Source organism: Dermochelys coriacea, chromosome 5 (assembly GCF_009764565.3).
Source record: "Dermochelys coriacea isolate rDerCor1 chromosome 5, rDerCor1.pri.v4, whole genome shotgun sequence".
Taxonomy (NCBI): domain Eukaryota; kingdom Metazoa; phylum Chordata; order Testudines; family Dermochelyidae; genus Dermochelys; species Dermochelys coriacea.
In genome coordinates, this window is record NC_050072.1 from 54135890 (window position 1) to 54153357 (window position 17468).

Here is a 17468-nt window from a genome sequence, read left to right on the forward strand (position 1 = left end):
TTAGAGCACTTTCAGTTTTTTATAGGGCTCATAGCTTAGAAAGGGGGAGGAAGTATACACAAAGGCACTGAATTATCCAAATCACACTTTGGAAACAGAAACCTAAAATCCACCATGTTTCTGTAATAATGGGGTCACGTTGTCATTACAATGACATTTCACCAAGGAATAAATGTTGCAAGCGGCAAGTCCTAAGAGAATCTGTGTTCAGCAAAATGTTGGAAAGAACTGTGATGCTGTCATTCAGTCACCTTCAGAACTCATGAACAATTTGTGATGGTAACTTTTGTGAAATGAAATGGACCCTTGGTCAGTATGGCAGTTTGTAAGTTTCTAAATGATGGTGTTTTTGTATGCTATATACACCAACTAAAAATTGGATTTGGACTAGTTCTCATTTCACCAAGACCATGTATCAACCACCAGATGGTAATGACTTTCTGTCACTACTGTACTGGATTAGATTCAAACCAGTGATTTACATGTGAAATAATTTTAATATTAATCCATTCCCCCTGACAAATAGCTTGTTACATTATATCATCATCTTTAATATTAAGGTCAGGTATTGATGTATTGACCTACACCACTTATAAGTATACACTAGAATACTTTTGACTTACTCATTTTTTCTTTATTTGTAGGTCAAGATGTTATTAAATATAAAAAGTGTCTTATGGATGTGCTCTACCTTAGTTGTAACATATGCACTGCATAAAGGTAAGTGTATGATGTGGAAACATTTACTGGATCTGTCCCTTAGTAACTGTTAGAGGCAGCATGATCTAGAGGGGAGGTTGATATTGTGGGACTCAGGAGACCTGGTTCTTTTTCTGTCTCTGCTTGCTGAATGACCTCGTGTGAGTCCTCCCCTTTGTGTGCCCTTCCTATGCTTTGTTTGTCTTGTGTATTTGGATTTCAAACTCTCCCTTGAAAACTCTAGATGCTACAGGAATGGGAAAAAAAAAGATGCAAAGTGCCATAGGATTATATAATATAGATTACCAGACAGAGCAAAATGGTTTTTTTCCCCCCTCAACATTTCTAATAATAAAGTTATGATTCTCCGGAACAAGAACACAGTACATTTTATTAAGGCAGCAAAGGGTAAACTCATCTATTTTTAGGGGCCTTCTGAGCTGATTTTATTCTCTTGGCAAACACTTGTATATAAAATTACTAATTCTTTTCTCCAGCTTGTCCAGTGGCTCTTTCAAAACTGTTCAAAGATTTTTCTAGAGAAAAGTGAATGGCTGTGGTGCCTAAATGAAATGCCACCCATTATAAAAAGTAAAATATATTTTTCCTAAGAGCAGGATGGAAGCACCATTATATTTTACTTAAAACCTCCCTTATTTTTTTCTATCCTTCATTAAACACACAGCAGGCCAGAGAGATCAGAGTTGTCCTCAGGGACAACAGACTTAAAGACTTTGTGAGAGGGTCAGGAGCAGACAACTAAATTTGTAAGTTTTTTTTCCCTAGAGAGCTGGGACTTCTTTGGTTATAAATGGCAACCTTCTTTTCAAGTTTTACTTAGCAATGTAACTGATAGTACTGCATACTAGGGAGAGATCTGGGTCTTGTTGTATTTAGTGCACTGTTTATATGAGGGATATTAGGCAAGGGAAATCATTATGGGAAGGGGTTTTTAGATTTGCAAAGTGAGTTTACATGCTAAAGAATCCAGTGGTGAATTTAGAAGTCTTATCCAGTGAGTTGTATTGTTCCATTAAGATAGAAATATCTAGCATAAGTTATAGTGAAACTAAGAACTATTAAGCATAACAAGCTAACTTCAAAAGTGTCACGAATGGAGGTAATTTATATTCTGTAAAGGGGTGTAATTCACATGATGAGAGGCAAAAAGGGTAAGGTTTTAGCAGGAAAAGCAACTAGCAGGAGGAAGAATGTAGAAGACAAAGCAGCTCTGAGCCTCATTATACATTCCTATTAGTTTCTGTTCCTGATACCTTTGTGCCCTCCTGCCCCATACTGTGTAATTCTACTCACAATCACATGCACACCAAGCTACTGATATATAATTTACACCACCTTTTAACACTTCTTAATTTGGCTCAGAGATTCTCCAGTATGGGATTTACAGTACATGAGAAACCCACTAATGAACATCCAGTTAAGCAGATAACAATAATATTGGGCCAGATTCTGGCTGGTGATCATCTGTGTGTGGCTTGGTGGGAGCAGATGGAAAGTCTCCCACCCCTAGGAAGACAGTATGAATGCTGTGTATCTTATTCATTTAGAGCTGTAGTTTTATCATAGCAATTTGAAGAAAACCTCACAGAATGGCCATTGTGAAGAGGGCAAAAGAAATGGGAAAATACTTTCCAAAAGATCTAGTGTCAACAGATTGGTTTATAGCTCAAGTCGCCATTATTTTCCATTCTAGAACAAATGTCAGGAATAGAGCTCATGTGTGCAAAGCCATTTTAGAAAGCTGGAGTTACTTCACTGGAACCCAAACTTTGCAGACCCAATCTGGACTCTTCACGATTTAATTCCCTCTGTATACCTGGGGAAGAATCATTATCTCTCTTGGAGTAAAAACTGTCATTGATCATCCACTGGTGTGGTCCTGTGTTTTTGTTTTCTAATAATCTGTCACTCAGCTCAAGGTTAAACGTTTGCAGCAGCCTAGGCTCTGTGTGGTTTAGTCAACTGCTTGTCATCATGTCTTCCCCCCAACCAAGCCCCCTGCCATGCCAAAGTCACCAAAGGTCTTGGTTTGGATATTTATAAGGATTTTTTTTAACATATAAGTCCTTAAATCCAAGATTCCCATGATAGACATGACTAAACTCCAACCTTATTTGTAACACAGCAGATTACAGATATGCAATATTTTATATATTCACCATTAATTATTGTTTTAGCCTTTCTTTCATTTTATCATCTCTCTCATCCTCGTGCTTGGCCCTATCCATATATACCTAGCACACAGGCAATGCAAGCTCATAATTTTTATGTAGAAAAAAAGCATTTTTGTTTTAAAGGTAAATTGTAGAGGCTCTTGTGTGGTTTCTTTAAGATCCTTTAAATTCCCATAAGATATTTTTGGGAGCGGAACAGCAGGAAGTACCACATAAGCCTGTGGGGTCAAAGGAATGCCCCATCACAGGACCTGTGCTGTTTGCTCTAGTGCACATAAAGGATTAATGACAGAAGTTAATGGACAAAGTTTACATTGGTTGCTAGCATGACATTCACTCACTTTTGAACTAGCTGATGGTGTAGTATGTTAGGTTACAAACTGGACTACTGACTGTGATAAATGTGGGAATTTACCTCCCTGATTTAAACATTCATTTGTCATGTCACGAATGAGTGATTTCAAGAAGACCCTATAAACCTGAAAAGAGTAGAAAATCCCCTCAGTAGCCGTCTGACACTTGAGTCTGTGACTAATACATAATAAACATCTGTTTGTGCCTGTATATTATATGTTTGTACATATGGGTGTGCTATAATATTCAGGTCTGCAGATGGAATATACATTTATCTGGTTTTCTATGATTTACTGACAGAGTATGAGAAGTAACTGATCCTTCAGTACTCTATGCCTGGTTTACATCCTCCCTCTCTTTACTGTAGTAGCTCAGACCACAAACCATCTGGTAGGAACACAGTGAAGTTTTTGTTGGGATTCAATTTATTACCTCCATTTTCAAAGCTCCATACATGTTCTTGCAGGTAGTCCTGATTTTTTTAAAAAATTTAATTTAACAACCTAACACTTATATTCTTAAGTATTAAATTTCCTTCTTAAAAGATTTAGAGTTAATGAACAGAGTTTGCTTAGGCTCAGTATATAAAGAAATCAGATTTAATAGAGTACATGAGATCATAGGTATTTGTTATGGCTGTTACTAGACTGGACTATAGAGTGTATGCGTAGTCAGACTATTGATGAACTCTCAACAGAGGGTTTTAATTGTTCTTCCCCTGTAAACTTGGCTTAACATAAATAGGATCTTTGATTCCATGAGAATACATTTTTGTCTGATTACTCACTGTCAATGTTTCTGTTCTCTTAAACTTAATTACACAGCAAGACCATTCTTCTCAGCACCTTCTCCTCCTGAAGGACATTCCTTCTGATTGGATCCAGACCACTTTGCCCCATACAGACCAATGGGTCGTGGTGTTGTTTTTACCCTAAAATAGCCCTTTTTCTGCTTACTTCACTTTTCAGGGATTTGCAACTTTTGCAAAAGTAAGGATTGTACAAGACATTCTGGGGAAGGAGTCTTTGTTTTCAGGCAGGGAACAAATATTTTATTTTGTGTCCAACTTCAAAAGAAAGAGAGCAAGCCCTACTTCACTGATAAGATGAGCTGACTTTTACAACCCAAACTGTGAACTGGGAGGACCTGAAGCAAGGTCCAAAACAACAGCTAGCTGGAATTCTGGTTAAAATCAAAAGGAAAACAGCTTTATTCAAGGTAGAAGCTCACAAAGGGGAAATTCTATCAGGGAGCTCCAGGAGGCAGCAGTATGGAATTTATAGCCTCACTGAGCTCCCTATTTTTAACTACCTCCCTTTAATTAATTATGCAGCCCCACAATCTTTATAACTGCCTGGCAGCAGGATACACTAACTGACTGGTAGAACATTATAGCAGGTTCAAGATGAAACTATTCTGCAACTTTTAAATACTTACACTAAAACCCCTGTCCTTATGTAATTAGAGGGCTCCAAGAAACCCACCAAAATGTAGGGAAACTCACAGCTAAATCCACAAGGCTTGGCTCTTAACATGATCCAGTACATCAGTGTGGATAAATAAATGAAGGAAGAACCCCCCAGATAATTTGTGGGAGGAAAAATAAACAGACCTTCATCTGTCATTTATTAGGATCAGGATTGGCTGCAACATGGGGCCATGTTGCATTGTAAGACACTGGCTCACAATGGGCACCACAGCAGGGGAGCACTCTGATATAATCCTAAGGCATGATCTTTTCCCCAGCTCCATGATAAATGCTCCATCCCTTTGGAACGTGCACCTGCTCCGCCCGAGCAGTTGATCAGCTCCATGTGGAAGGGATGAAACCGTTGCTCAGCCTCTTTCCATCTCTCTTTGAAGTGATTTGCACCCTTAGGGAAGTAGGAAGGAGCAGTGTGTGCAGTCTTCAAAATACAGGGACTGAGGTTGACATTTCTTTGCAGGCGGTCACAGTGGGTGGGAAGATTTCTTATGCCTTCCTTCCCCATTCACCCATTCTAGGGCTAGACAGTTATGGCCGATTACTTAGTGAGGCCCCCAACTTGACTACACTGTGATTCTTTGGGCTTGATCCCACCGTCCTAACTCAGATAAAGTTCCCATTGATTTAACTGGGAATTTTGCTTGAGCAAGGACTCCAAGGTATGGCTCTTTGTGGTGATTTGGACTTAAGTCTCTCTGTGCGTTCATGTGTTTCCTCCATTAACCAATTGTATTGAGAAGTTTTTTATATACCACTTAGCAATAGAAAAATGCTTGTATTAATCACTGTCCTGGCTGGTGATTTCAAAACCATGCTTCTTTTTAATACACACAAGAGGACATTAGTGCTTTTATGTCTCACCTGGCTATGGAGTTGGCAGCAGGGGCTGGAAAAATGGGTGTCCAGGTTTAATAGCACCTTCTATTGTCAGCTCTAGGAGAGCTGTTGACCTAGGCAAACAGGCAAATATTTTCCCCTCTCCGCTTCAGACAAACAACAGGCAGTTACTGAACCTCTTCCTGTCCTTTGCTGTCCCTGGTGACCATTTGTTTTGAGGGCCCTGTGCTTATTAAGGAATGGTCTGCAAAGTGGCATTCCGAGTATCTGTGGAAGAGATAGCGTGGAAGAGATAGCGTTCTATGCTTTCAGTCAGAGGGAAAATGCTGAAGTTGCAGGAGGGGCGTAAGGGTTAAGAAAAGAAGAAAAGGCTGCCTTCAGCAGTGGACAATAAATCATGCTTGAATAGCTAGCCTGGGCTGCCACAGGAAATAAAGTTTTTGCAACAGTGCAGGAGCATCACTTAACCCCTGTTTAATTGCCAAACATTTTTTTCCCAAATGGGGAAAGTAACTTTTTTTTAAAAAAAAACAACAACCTATTTTACCTAATAGCAGACTTAGGCTGATTAGCCTGCAAGTCAGAACAGAGTGTACTCTTATTATAAAAGTGCTTTGGGATACTTACTTTGTAAAGTAGATGGATGCATTTATGGCCACATGGTCTCCTTTCGTTCCAAAATGTTGCCCTAGATTAGAACAAATATAAACTGTATATCATAATGATATGGTTGCTGCCAAGAGCTTTCAGTCAACTCAACATGTAAATATCAATTTTAAGGAGAAAATTTCCTCGGGGATCAGTGCGGATATTGCAGATCACTGCAGCCACCACCAACTGTCTCTGAAGATTATTAAAATTCTGACAGGCAGAATAAATAGAACTAGGTATTTATTCTTTTAAATATTCTCTTTAATGAAGATGCATCTTTTTTTATAAAGCAACCAGACATCATAAGAAATATGAAATATTTTGAGAGTGATTCTGATCTCACACCTGTATAAACTTAACTTCACTTCTATTGTAACTCCACTGAAATTGAGAGTTCTGATTTTGCAGTCTCTCACACCAATTTCAGTGCCATGTAATTCATTGCAGTTACGTTAGCACAAAGCTGGTGTAATGGAGTGGAGAATCAGACCCAATGACATTTATCCTAATGTAAACTTCAGATTAGAATCATGCTCTCTTAGTTTATTATCCATTGATGCCATGATGGACCAGATTCTGACACCCTTGCTCAGGTTGAGTAGTCCCTCACTCACTAGGTAGCTCTATTGATTTCAATGGGAATATTTGTGCAATAAGGCAATACTCAACATGAGTAAGTGCATTTGAACGTCGACCTTGGTGATTTTTACCCAACAACCTATAATCCTAACAATTCCTTACTCTTTTTGGCTATTGTATCTGAAATGTCTTGGTCTTTCACTGTTTTTACAAATACACTCTTGCTAGAACTATGGTCTCTAGACCTTAATTGTAGTTTGTGACTTGTTTAAATCTCAGTATCTTTCTGTAATATTGAGACACTCAGATACCAAGGTGATGAGTATAATATCAACGCCTAAATAAAGAGAGATTTGACCATTTAAAGTATATGTTGTATATAGCTATCTATACCTCTTTGAAAAAAATAATTTAACCAACAGTCAAATGCTTACAACATAGTAGTTTTTGAAATAGCCAGGTGTTATCTTTCTTTCTTTAGAATCTTCTACAGTATGAGCATAGAAGTCATTTTTGACAACTAATAATGAACAACTAAATAGTTTCCATGTGTTGGCAGCACTTGTTTCTTCCCTCACACTCTTGGTGGTCAATATTAGTTTGCAGATATTATCTTTCTAAACTATGAACCCTAGTTCATTTAAAATGAATTAATTATTCATTATTCATTATCTTCAGCCTTTCATAGAAAGAGTTATAGAGCTGGCCAGTGGAAAAGGAAAGAGACAAATATACATATATGATGTTATTGAACCATACCTAATAACTTAATGAGGATTAAGAGCTGGTGTGTAATGGTAGCAAACAGAAATCCTTTCTCCAGACACATGCTGTAGGCAAGCTGGGTGAACAGTAGCCAACTTTCCCCTAAGGATATTGTCTTGTGGATGCATTTCCCTGTAAAGTATTTGCAGCTGGAGATGTCATAAAACTATGATAAAAGTCCTATAATCACAAGTTTGAGCCAAGAGGGACCTCCATGTGCTTCATTGCCTCCTTTACTTGAACATATTCGGTTTCAGGAACATGATAAGGCCTGAAATTGGAAAAGAGGCAAACAATTAAAAAAGAACTAATAGGAGAATCTCACTGGAAAGACTATTGTTTAACAGATCAAAATGAGTTAACCTTTGACAGAATGATGGGTGGGTTCTCAGAGTTGTAATGCACTTAAGGCCATAGGTCATATTCTCCTCTCATACTGGTTTTACTTCTGCATAACAACCATATCTACCTTTTCCATCTGTAGATCTCAAAGCACTTTACAAAGGAGGATAGTAACATTAATCCCATTTTTTATAGGAGGAAACTGTGGCTCAGAGAGGTAAAGTGATTTGCCCAAGGTTACCCAAGTAGGCTGAGGTAGAGGCAAGAATAGAACTCTCCCAAATCTTAGTCCAGTGGACCACACTGCCTCTGAGTTTCTTCCATTGACTCAAATGAAGGTAGTCCTGATTTACACCAACATAAAGGACATGAGAATCAGCCCCCATATGAGCTTTAATCCTTAAATTGCAATGAAATTGTACTGGTTCTTATTTTGTTGGCCCACTAACGTGATTTTTCCCCTTCTTCTTTTAGTTAAAGTGGAAAAAAGCCCCTCTGTAAAGGGTTCCCTTTCTGGAAGAGCAACCCTACCTTGCTTCTTTTCAACCTTGCCTACTTTACCCCCCAGCTACAACAATACAAGTGAATTTCTTCGAATCAAATGGTCAAAGGTTGAACAGGATAAAACCGGAAAAGATGTGAAAGAAACCACTGTTCTGGTGGCCCAAAATGGGAACATCAAAATAGGGCAAGGTTACAAAGGCAAAGTGTCTGTTCCAACCCACCCAGAGGATATTGGCGATGCTTCGCTGACTATGGTTAAACTACGTGCAAGCGATGCGGGTGTGTACCGCTGTGATGTCATGTATGGAATTGAAGACACCCAAGATGTCATCTCATTGGCTGTTGATGGTAAGGATTCGTTTAATACATTTGTATTGATCCCATATATATAGTTAAAATGGAAAGGACAAACAATTACCGGAAAGCCAAAGCATTTAGAGGTGCTTCAGCATCCTTGATAAATATGCTCCTGGTTGTCTGCTATCATTTCTTCCTGCTCCCCTTCTTTCTCCCAAGACTCTCTCCAATGTTGTATCCTTCTACTTCCTCTTCATGCTTTTTTGATACTTCTCTTTACACTTGGAACAATCTCCTTCCTTTATTCAGTAAGAGATCTGCCTCACCAATTTTAAATCCCTCTTCAAGACATACTGCTACTTCATCACATTTCAATGATGATCTCTACAAGATTCCTATACCACCTTTCTCCAGGACTGTGATGTACAGTAATGTGTGTGTGAACTGTTTTGCTTTTACTAGTTTTGTAAGCTTGTTGGGTAGGAGTAGTGTCTTTTTAAATGTTTGTATAGCACTGGGCATGTTGTTGGTTCAGTGAGGAATAAATAATAATAATAAAGAACTATTTATTTGACCCACTGTAACTATGGTAGGACACACTATATCACTGCCTAATACTGAAAACATGATGCAATCTTAGTTGGAAGACACTTTCTCCCAGTAAAATGTGCCGTGATTGTCATGTCAGGCACAAAGTACTTCCTTCACCACAATAATGGGGAGATAAAAGCTGTGGTGGAACTCCCAAATTATGTACATGTAAGGTACCATACTCGCCACCCACATCCCTTATCTCAGGCTGTGATCCTGATCTAGTGCCTCCTACTGGCCATTTGCCTCTCACCAGGTCTTCCATGGCTCAGCCCTCTGGCCAAGTCACCTAAAATCCAAATAAATGTCCAGATAATAGTTCTTCCACCTCTCTCAAGCTCCATTAAAGTGTTCTTACTGCCCCTCCCACACAGGAGCCTAATTTGCTCCTGTAGTTGAGCTTGCATGTTCCTTCCGAGCCCACCCTCTACTCTGGGTTCCAGCCCAGGGATCCTGTATTAAGCAGCTAGGTGTGCTTCTTTAGACACACTGCTGTTTCCCAGGACTGCTTCCTGCCTCTTAAATCCACTTGTGCTGCTTCCCCACAGCCTGTGCTTAACACAGCATCTCTTTGGTTTGCAGGCCTCTGGCTTCTCCCTTCTCTGCCAGACTAATAAGCCCTCTACTCCTCTCAGGCTCCACTGAAGTATTCTCACTGGCCCTCCCTCAGGGCTTCCCCTCTTCTTTCCAGAGTTGGTCCTTTGTTGCTCCTTGTCTTAACAGGCTTTCTTTCCCTGCCTCCCTTTCCCAGGGACTCTGGCAGCTTCCATGAGGGATCTCCTTACTCCTTGTAGGCTCTAGCTCAGGGCTTTCCCCACTTGAACCTATGCTTCTCCCTATGGGTCTTTCCACCTGACTTCCTACCTATTTAAGGTTTCAGAGTAGCAGCCGTGTTAGTCTCTAAGGTGCCACAAGTAGTCCTTTTCTTTTTTACCTATTTAAGCTCTGTCTCAGGGCTACCACCTGCTGGAGCCAGAGCCTGCTCCAACCTGCAGGATTCTCCAACCTGCAGGAGAGTCCTGCTTTCTCTGTGGTCTTTCTATCCCTTCCTAACTGCATTCTCCACTCTGTATAGTCTTTTCCTAACCCTTTCACAGCTGGATTCAGTAATTATCACTAAGTTGCCATATCACCACCAGCTGGTGCTAGTGTAACCCACACACCTCCTGGGTGTGGTGTTCTGTCCTGTCTAGTAGCACCGAGACCACTTAAAGAGACAGAGAAATTTAGTCTGCTCTATAGCCTTAGCTAACAGCCAGTTGGCTTTTAACTCATGCAGTAGAGGCTCATGCACTAAGCTCCAGAGGTCCCCGTTTCGATTCTGCCCGTCACCAACTAGGGTCTGTCAGTGTTACAAGTGGGGGCTCATCCAGGATTTCAACTGGGAAGACTCTGAAGCTCCCGTTGCGCTTCCTCAGCTAGGGGAAGTATGTAACCCACACACCTCCTGCGTGTGGTGTTCTGTCCCATCTAGTGGCACCGAGACAACTTAAAGAGAGAGAGAGAAAATAAGTCTGCTAATGGCCAGTTGGCTCATGCACTAGTCTCCAGAGGTCCCCGGTTCAATCTGCCCGCTGATGACTAGGTCTGCTGGTGTTATACTAGTTACAAGTCCCAGGCAAGGCTGAGTATGGCGAGCCTTGAAGGGCCAGCTAGTTTATAACAATGCACAAATCAGATCTGGGAGGGGGGAATGGGAGGGGAGGATCACAAATATTTGTTTCAAAATTCCCACTTCCCTTATTTTTTTCTATATTTTGAAATTTCATTGAAATGTCTAAATTTTGAAAAACCTGCTCAGGTACAAAAGAGGAAAATCATATTGTTCATTCTCCAGTTTGCACAGACAGATGCTCTTTGTTGTAGGTGTGAGCAGTGCATTTGCCTTTTTGACTGTACAGCTGTTGTGGCTGAGCTGAAAGTTTGGCCCTTTGAATGTTTCGATTATTTTTTCTATATTTGCTGTTACCTGTGTTTTTATTTTAAAAAAAAAACGTACGTCCTTCTAGTTGTGAAGATGAGCTTTACATGTTTAAATGGTTGTCTGCCTGTGGCATTTTATATGCTCTTCAGTAGTATAGCATCTGAGCCACCTTCTCCTTTTCATCTTAAAGGATGTTAACTACAAAGCCTATAAACATTAGACCACTTTGCTCTGTGTTTTTGTCAGATCTTATAAACTAAGTGGAGCTGAGAACAGTTCTTGGATGAGAGACCTTTAGAGCCTTTTCTATACTAGGATTATTTAAAATTGCTAATGCCAGTGAAGCTGAACCCATATTAGTGATGGTGGGAAATTTTTGCAAAATTCTCCATTAGTTGGAAGAAATGTTACTGGTGATTCAGACGGTGGAATTCCTTCATTTCATTCAGGATAGCTCTAAACCCCTTAGAATGATGGATAAAAGAATATGTAGTTTGTAAATCTGGGATTCTTTTGGAAGAAAGATGTTTATAAATGATCAAAATTGCTATTGTTAATCATTATGATATATTGCTACTATTTAAATGCCAACATTATTAAGTGTGTTCAGTGATGTATTAGATACATCCAATAAAATTTGATACACTTGTTAGAAGTGGCTGACCATACCGGGTCAGATCCTAGCTTTGTAGATTTACTGTGAAGCAGTGTAGCTCTGCTGAAGTTAATTGAACTACATGAAATTGTACCAGTTAAGGATCTGGCCAACTGTTGCAAACAATTCCTGATGTCCTATTTGTTTGAATGAATGTTCAAAATAGACGCATCTTAAAAACATTTTGATTAAAAACTAGAACGATATAAAAATAATATGCACACATTAAATGGATTTAAAAACGGCTAACTGATAGGTCTCAAAATGTAACTGTAAATCAGGAATCATCATTGAATAGTTGCAAGTTGGAGCTAGACAAATTCAAGCTGGAAACAAGGTGTACATTTTTAACAGCAAGAGTAATTAATCATGGGAACAATTTACCAAGGGTCAAGATAGATTCTCCATCACTCACAATTTTTAAATCAAGATTGGATTTTTTTTAAAGATATGCAATTATTTGGGGGAAGTTCTATGGCAGATGTTTAAAGGACATATAATGGTCCCTTTTGATCTTAGAATTTATGTTCCAGTACCAGCAAAGGTACTTAAATAACCTCAGACAGCTGCCTTGTTGGGTTTTGACTTGGAGGACCCATACAAAATAAAACATACAGAAACTGACTAGTGCTTCCTGAGTGGACGCATATAAAAAATAAACATATATTTTTGAATAGCCTTTTTCAGCCCTTCCCCTAGATTTAATAGGTATATTAAGTCCATTGAATCCCGCCTGCATCAAATGAGCATGTGTTATAAGTGGTGTACTATGCTGTGAGTGAAAGCAGTAGTTTCAAAGGAAGGAGGGAGAGGTCTCTGCGGATTATCCATTTACCCTAACACAGTTTATACAGACCTGGACTCCCACTACTAGTCATTGAAAGTAAACTATAAAACATTTAGGGCTTGATGTTTTCAAAACTTCAGAAGCCTAAGGCTGCCTGAAATATATATATATATATATATATATATATATATATATATATATATATATGATGTAATCGCATGTCTAATTTGTATGTGCATTTGCTGCAAATACACATGCAAATATGTTTGTATGCAAATGGCCAGTTTAACTGGCTGTCTTTATACCTACATACTCATTTGCCCAGTCATAAGCAACTTTGTGTGACCTTGGGTTTCTGAAGTTCAGAAAATCAGGCCTCTGTGAGTATGTCTACACTGCAATAAAAGACCTGTGGCTGGCCTGGGTCACCTGGCTTGGGCTGTGGGGCTATAAAATTGCAATGTAGATGTTCAGGCTTGAACTGAACTCCAAGCTCTGAGACCCCATAAGTTGGGGAGGGTCCCAGAGGGTGACTCAATTTACCATTTGTAAAAAATGTGGATAATAATCCATCTTTTTGAGATCTGTGCATAAAAATGCTATGAAAGGGCAAAGTATTTATTATTATGCTTCTCAGAATATGATAGGACATGTTATTAAATGGCCCCTCTTGTATCCTACCATGGTATTAGGCATTAAAATATAACAGTAGGGCCAAATATAATGGAAAAGAAAATGAAAAATCTCTACAAAGAAAGTTCAGCTGTTTTTTTCATAACCCGCCCGGTTATGAAAGCAAGTATGGAAAAAAATGTTTAAAATCCTGACCTAGATAGTGGGGAGAAGCAGCTGTTAAAGAGGTAGAGTAAATATAAAGAGGAAAGGAGCGAGAGATTGCAACTGAATCTTTTTCATTTTTATGCAAACCCTCCTTTGGTGCAGGCATTATGATGATAATAAATGGGAGTTGCTCCTAATGTGGGAATAATGCCACTTTATTGTGCTTTCAGCCCTTGGAGATTTTATGTTGGCAATCTAATTAATTTGTTCTCTCCGAAATCTGAGCTCTCATTGATTAGCCCTTAAATCCAGCATTTGTAGAAAGACTGTTTTAGTTAATCTTTTAAAACTGCTTATCTTGTATCCCGATCATTTCTGGAAGTTAACCTCCTAGGCTTTCTTTTTAACTGAACAGGCTTCTCCATCTCTCCACTGCTGCTCACAGTCTCCAGGTTGAACTTTCAAAGTGGGTCTCTGATTCTGTCCCCAGTATGCCTGCCAGGAGTAAAAAGGAACAAGGGGGAACTATTCTGAAAGGAGGGAAGTAATTAGCTGGTTGAAAAGACTAAAGGTTTGTGCTTAGTGCAGCTCAGAAGAGGAGAGGGAAGGATGGCTTTGAGCCATGGTTCTGTGCTTCTGATTTGAGACTGGCAAAATGGCTTCTGGAGTACAGCCCGAAGATTGCTTTAAGTTACCCAAACCAAAATCTGGAGCACTGTGCATCCTGGCTGCACCCTACCAGACCCTCCTAGTCATATGGGAGGGGCTTTACACTCCCTGAGTATTCCCCTACTTAAGAACAGTCCCTGGGTGCTGTGTAGCTTTCCAGTTGACTGAAACTGCTTCAGCATGCCAAAGCCTTTGGTAGAATAGCCAAAGATCTTACCATAAGAATACAAGTCCACATTCCTGTGTGTGTGAGCAAAGCGGAGAGGATGCAAAAAGATCCCATAGTGCCCTCTGCATAGTCCCTACTAGGGTGACCAGATGTCCTGATTTTATAGGGACAGTCCTGATTTTTGGGTATTTTTTCTTATATAGGCTCCTATTACCCCTCACCCCCTGTCCTGATTTTTCAGACTTGCTGTCTGGTCACCCTAGTCCCTGTGCAGACAGATCCTAGCCATCCCAATGGGGGCATTGAAGAAGGAGGAAGAGGTTGGGTGCACAGGAGAGTAGCTGTTGATCCACTGCCCTTGCATACTGGTAATCAGTGCCAAACGTATTCCTGCTTGGGCCATGCAACTCTGTATCTAGCCCACTCAAGCTGTGAAGACCCATGTGTAGGATGCAGTTTGTGACCAAAACCTAAAATGAAGGACACAAATGAAATATTCATTTGAGAAACTTAAACTGCTGTGATATTCCCTCCAATCATATAATCGACTCTTTCTATAACCTCTATTGTGTGATTCTTAATTTCTGATATATATGATTTTCAACACCAAATTTGTGTGGCTCATAGTTAACCTTGGGACAAAAATGAGACACATCTAGAGGTATGTCTGCACACTGCCTCTTAATCAGGACTGTGCTTACCAGACAGATGAGCTCTTTGTTTGCTTCCCCACAATGCTAGCTTTGGGAAAATCTTTCCCCCCGTGCTCTATAGTTTGGGCACCTAACATTGATACAAGACAACAAAATAACTGTCCCTGTTTTTTAACAACTCCTCCCCCCCCACTCCCATCAGTTCCTATTATTAAAAAGTTAAATCAAACATTCAACCAATGAAATCCTTTAATGTTCTTTGAAGCTTGCCAAATGCAGCTGTGACAGACTATTGGAGGGCACAGGTTCCAAAGACATGAGCCCACCACTGAAAGTCTGCTTTGATTTGTAGGCTACAGTAATGTGACAGCTGTATTATTGGAGCCCTTCCTAGTAACACCAAGGGATTTTGCAACATAATACACTGGCAAATATTGTTGCAACCCAGGGGTGTGAAACAACAGATCTGTTTTCTTCTAATTAATTACTCCCTTAAGAATTAAATCCTTCCTTACATTTTTCTCCATAAATATAAGAAACAGGTAATTGATTAAAAGTCACTCTTATGCTCACCCAAAAATAAGTTATTTTAAATTTTGGATACAGCAAAATACTTTCCTTAAGTGCTCTCGCCTACAGACACTGCTGCATCTTCCTGTAATTATACTTATTGTGTTTGCCAGATGTTCAGTGACAACACTGCACTGTTCTAGTCTGTTTTCCAGTTGCTTTATTTGCTCCTAGGACAACTTTGTTGTCCCCTTTTCTTTCTTAAAACAAATAGACTTGGGAAAATCCTTTACAAATTTTTAAAAGTGCTAAATCTTGGACAGTGGATTTTGCCTTCTTTCTCCCTGTCCAACTGAAACAATGGAAGTCCTGTGATTTAATCTCCTTAGCCCCAGGGGGTCTTCTAATTGTTATTGCCATTACACAGGCTTATACATACTGATATTCTCCTCTCTATTCATCTTGTAGGCTCCTTTATGTCCATTGGCTCCTCACTTGAAAAGCAAGAGTCTTATACTCTAAGATAGGTGAAGTTTACCTTCTGGATCAGAGTGAAAAGAACAAAGCATTCTCTTAAGTTCCTGTCCAAGTCTTACAAATGACCAAAGGCTTCCTCTGAACATTGAGACAGCTACTTTAAATTGGCACCAATATTAACTCTTAAATACTGCCTTATTTAGACATTATAGTGATTAGCAACATGTACCAATTGAAAAAAAATAAGCTATTAATTCAGACATGGGGGTGAGATGGCCAGTCATCAGGAATGCACTCATGTACTTATTGCAAAATGAAGTTTGAAAAATGAAAATGAAGTGCTGTCATCATCCCTCCACGTATTTGCTGCCTTATCAAGCCTTTTTCTGTTTGCACTGAATGGCAGAGTTCATCTACAGAAGTGAAACGGTTTTAGATCAGGTCAGCCATCTATCAGAAGTGCAGACTGTTGTGAGGCATGAATCCAAAACAGTGTCAAAATGACATTTTTGTGAAGGTTAAAAACCAGCCAGACAGCCAAACAGTTTCACATAATTCTCACTTCACATGTTTTCAGACTGAGCTATATAAACTCAATATCAAGTAACATATACTGTTAAAAAACTGGACCATTAGTGCAAACCCACTAGGCCAGATCCTCAGCTGGTGTAAATCAGCATACACCTCTGCCCCCTTAGCATCAATCTATATTATTGCATAAAGAGAGTTTTTAAAAATAGCTTATAAAATGCGCAGTATGTTTCTAAAACCTCAGAAGCTTGGGTGTTGGGTTGCATTTCTCCTTTAGATACCAGAACCAATTTGTTGCTGCCTGTGAATAGGCTCCCCCCTTAAACTCCTGGAAATTCTCTCTGGTAATCCCTCTTTGTGAATTAAGCAGCATGCACAATACTCCAGGGTATGTCTACCCAGTGTCTTTATTACTGTGTATGCTCCAGGTACACTGCAACATAGCAACAATCTGGTGGAGTGGGTTTCCTGGCTCAGCCTTTTACACTGCTTGCTTTCTTCAGGGAGCTATCCAGCTGGTAAGCTAATTACCTCATTAGCTCATCAGGCTCCCTACAGGTGCAAATGATCCCTTCTACCCTTCCAAATACAAACTATCTAAGTCCCTCCTGCTTTAACTACACCCAATACTCCTGATGCCATTCTGTGCCAAAACATTAAAAATTCTGCACCAAAAAATGAAAATTCTGCACACAATATTTTAAAATTCTGCAAAATTCTGCAAATTTTATTTGTCAAATAAACGCGGAGGCTCCATCATGGCATTGGGGAGCAAAGGCCACTGGCTGCACGAAAGTGGGAGATTACTGTGCAGCTCCCACCTGGGATATGGACTCAGCAGTGAGACTGCACCCAAACCTGACAGCACCAAGTGTGGGCAGGCAGACTCAGCAAGGCAGAATCCAAGTGGAGAGGAGTTTAGTGTGAGAAGATCGGGTGTGGGTTGAGAGGGTTCTGTGTGGGGCAATCTGGGAGTGGGCAGCTCAGTGAGGGATCGGGGGGGCGATCTGAAG

The 17468-nt window shown here is 39.8% G+C and overlaps 1 protein-coding gene across 3 annotated transcripts in view; it reads left to right on the forward strand.

Annotated features, from left to right (window-relative positions):
* Positions 1-17468, forward strand: part of VCAN (versican) — a 133511-nt gene that overhangs the window by 13031 nt on the left and 103012 nt on the right. For all 3 annotated transcript variants that reach the window (XM_038402873.2, XM_038402869.2, XM_038402872.2), the window contains exons 2-3: positions 645-720; positions 8383-8760. In XM_038402873.2, the coding sequence (XP_038258801.1) occupies positions 651-720; positions 8383-8760 (448 nt within the window). In that variant the 5' untranslated portion in view covers positions 645-650. The remainder of the gene's footprint in view (positions 1-644; positions 721-8382; positions 8761-17468) is intronic.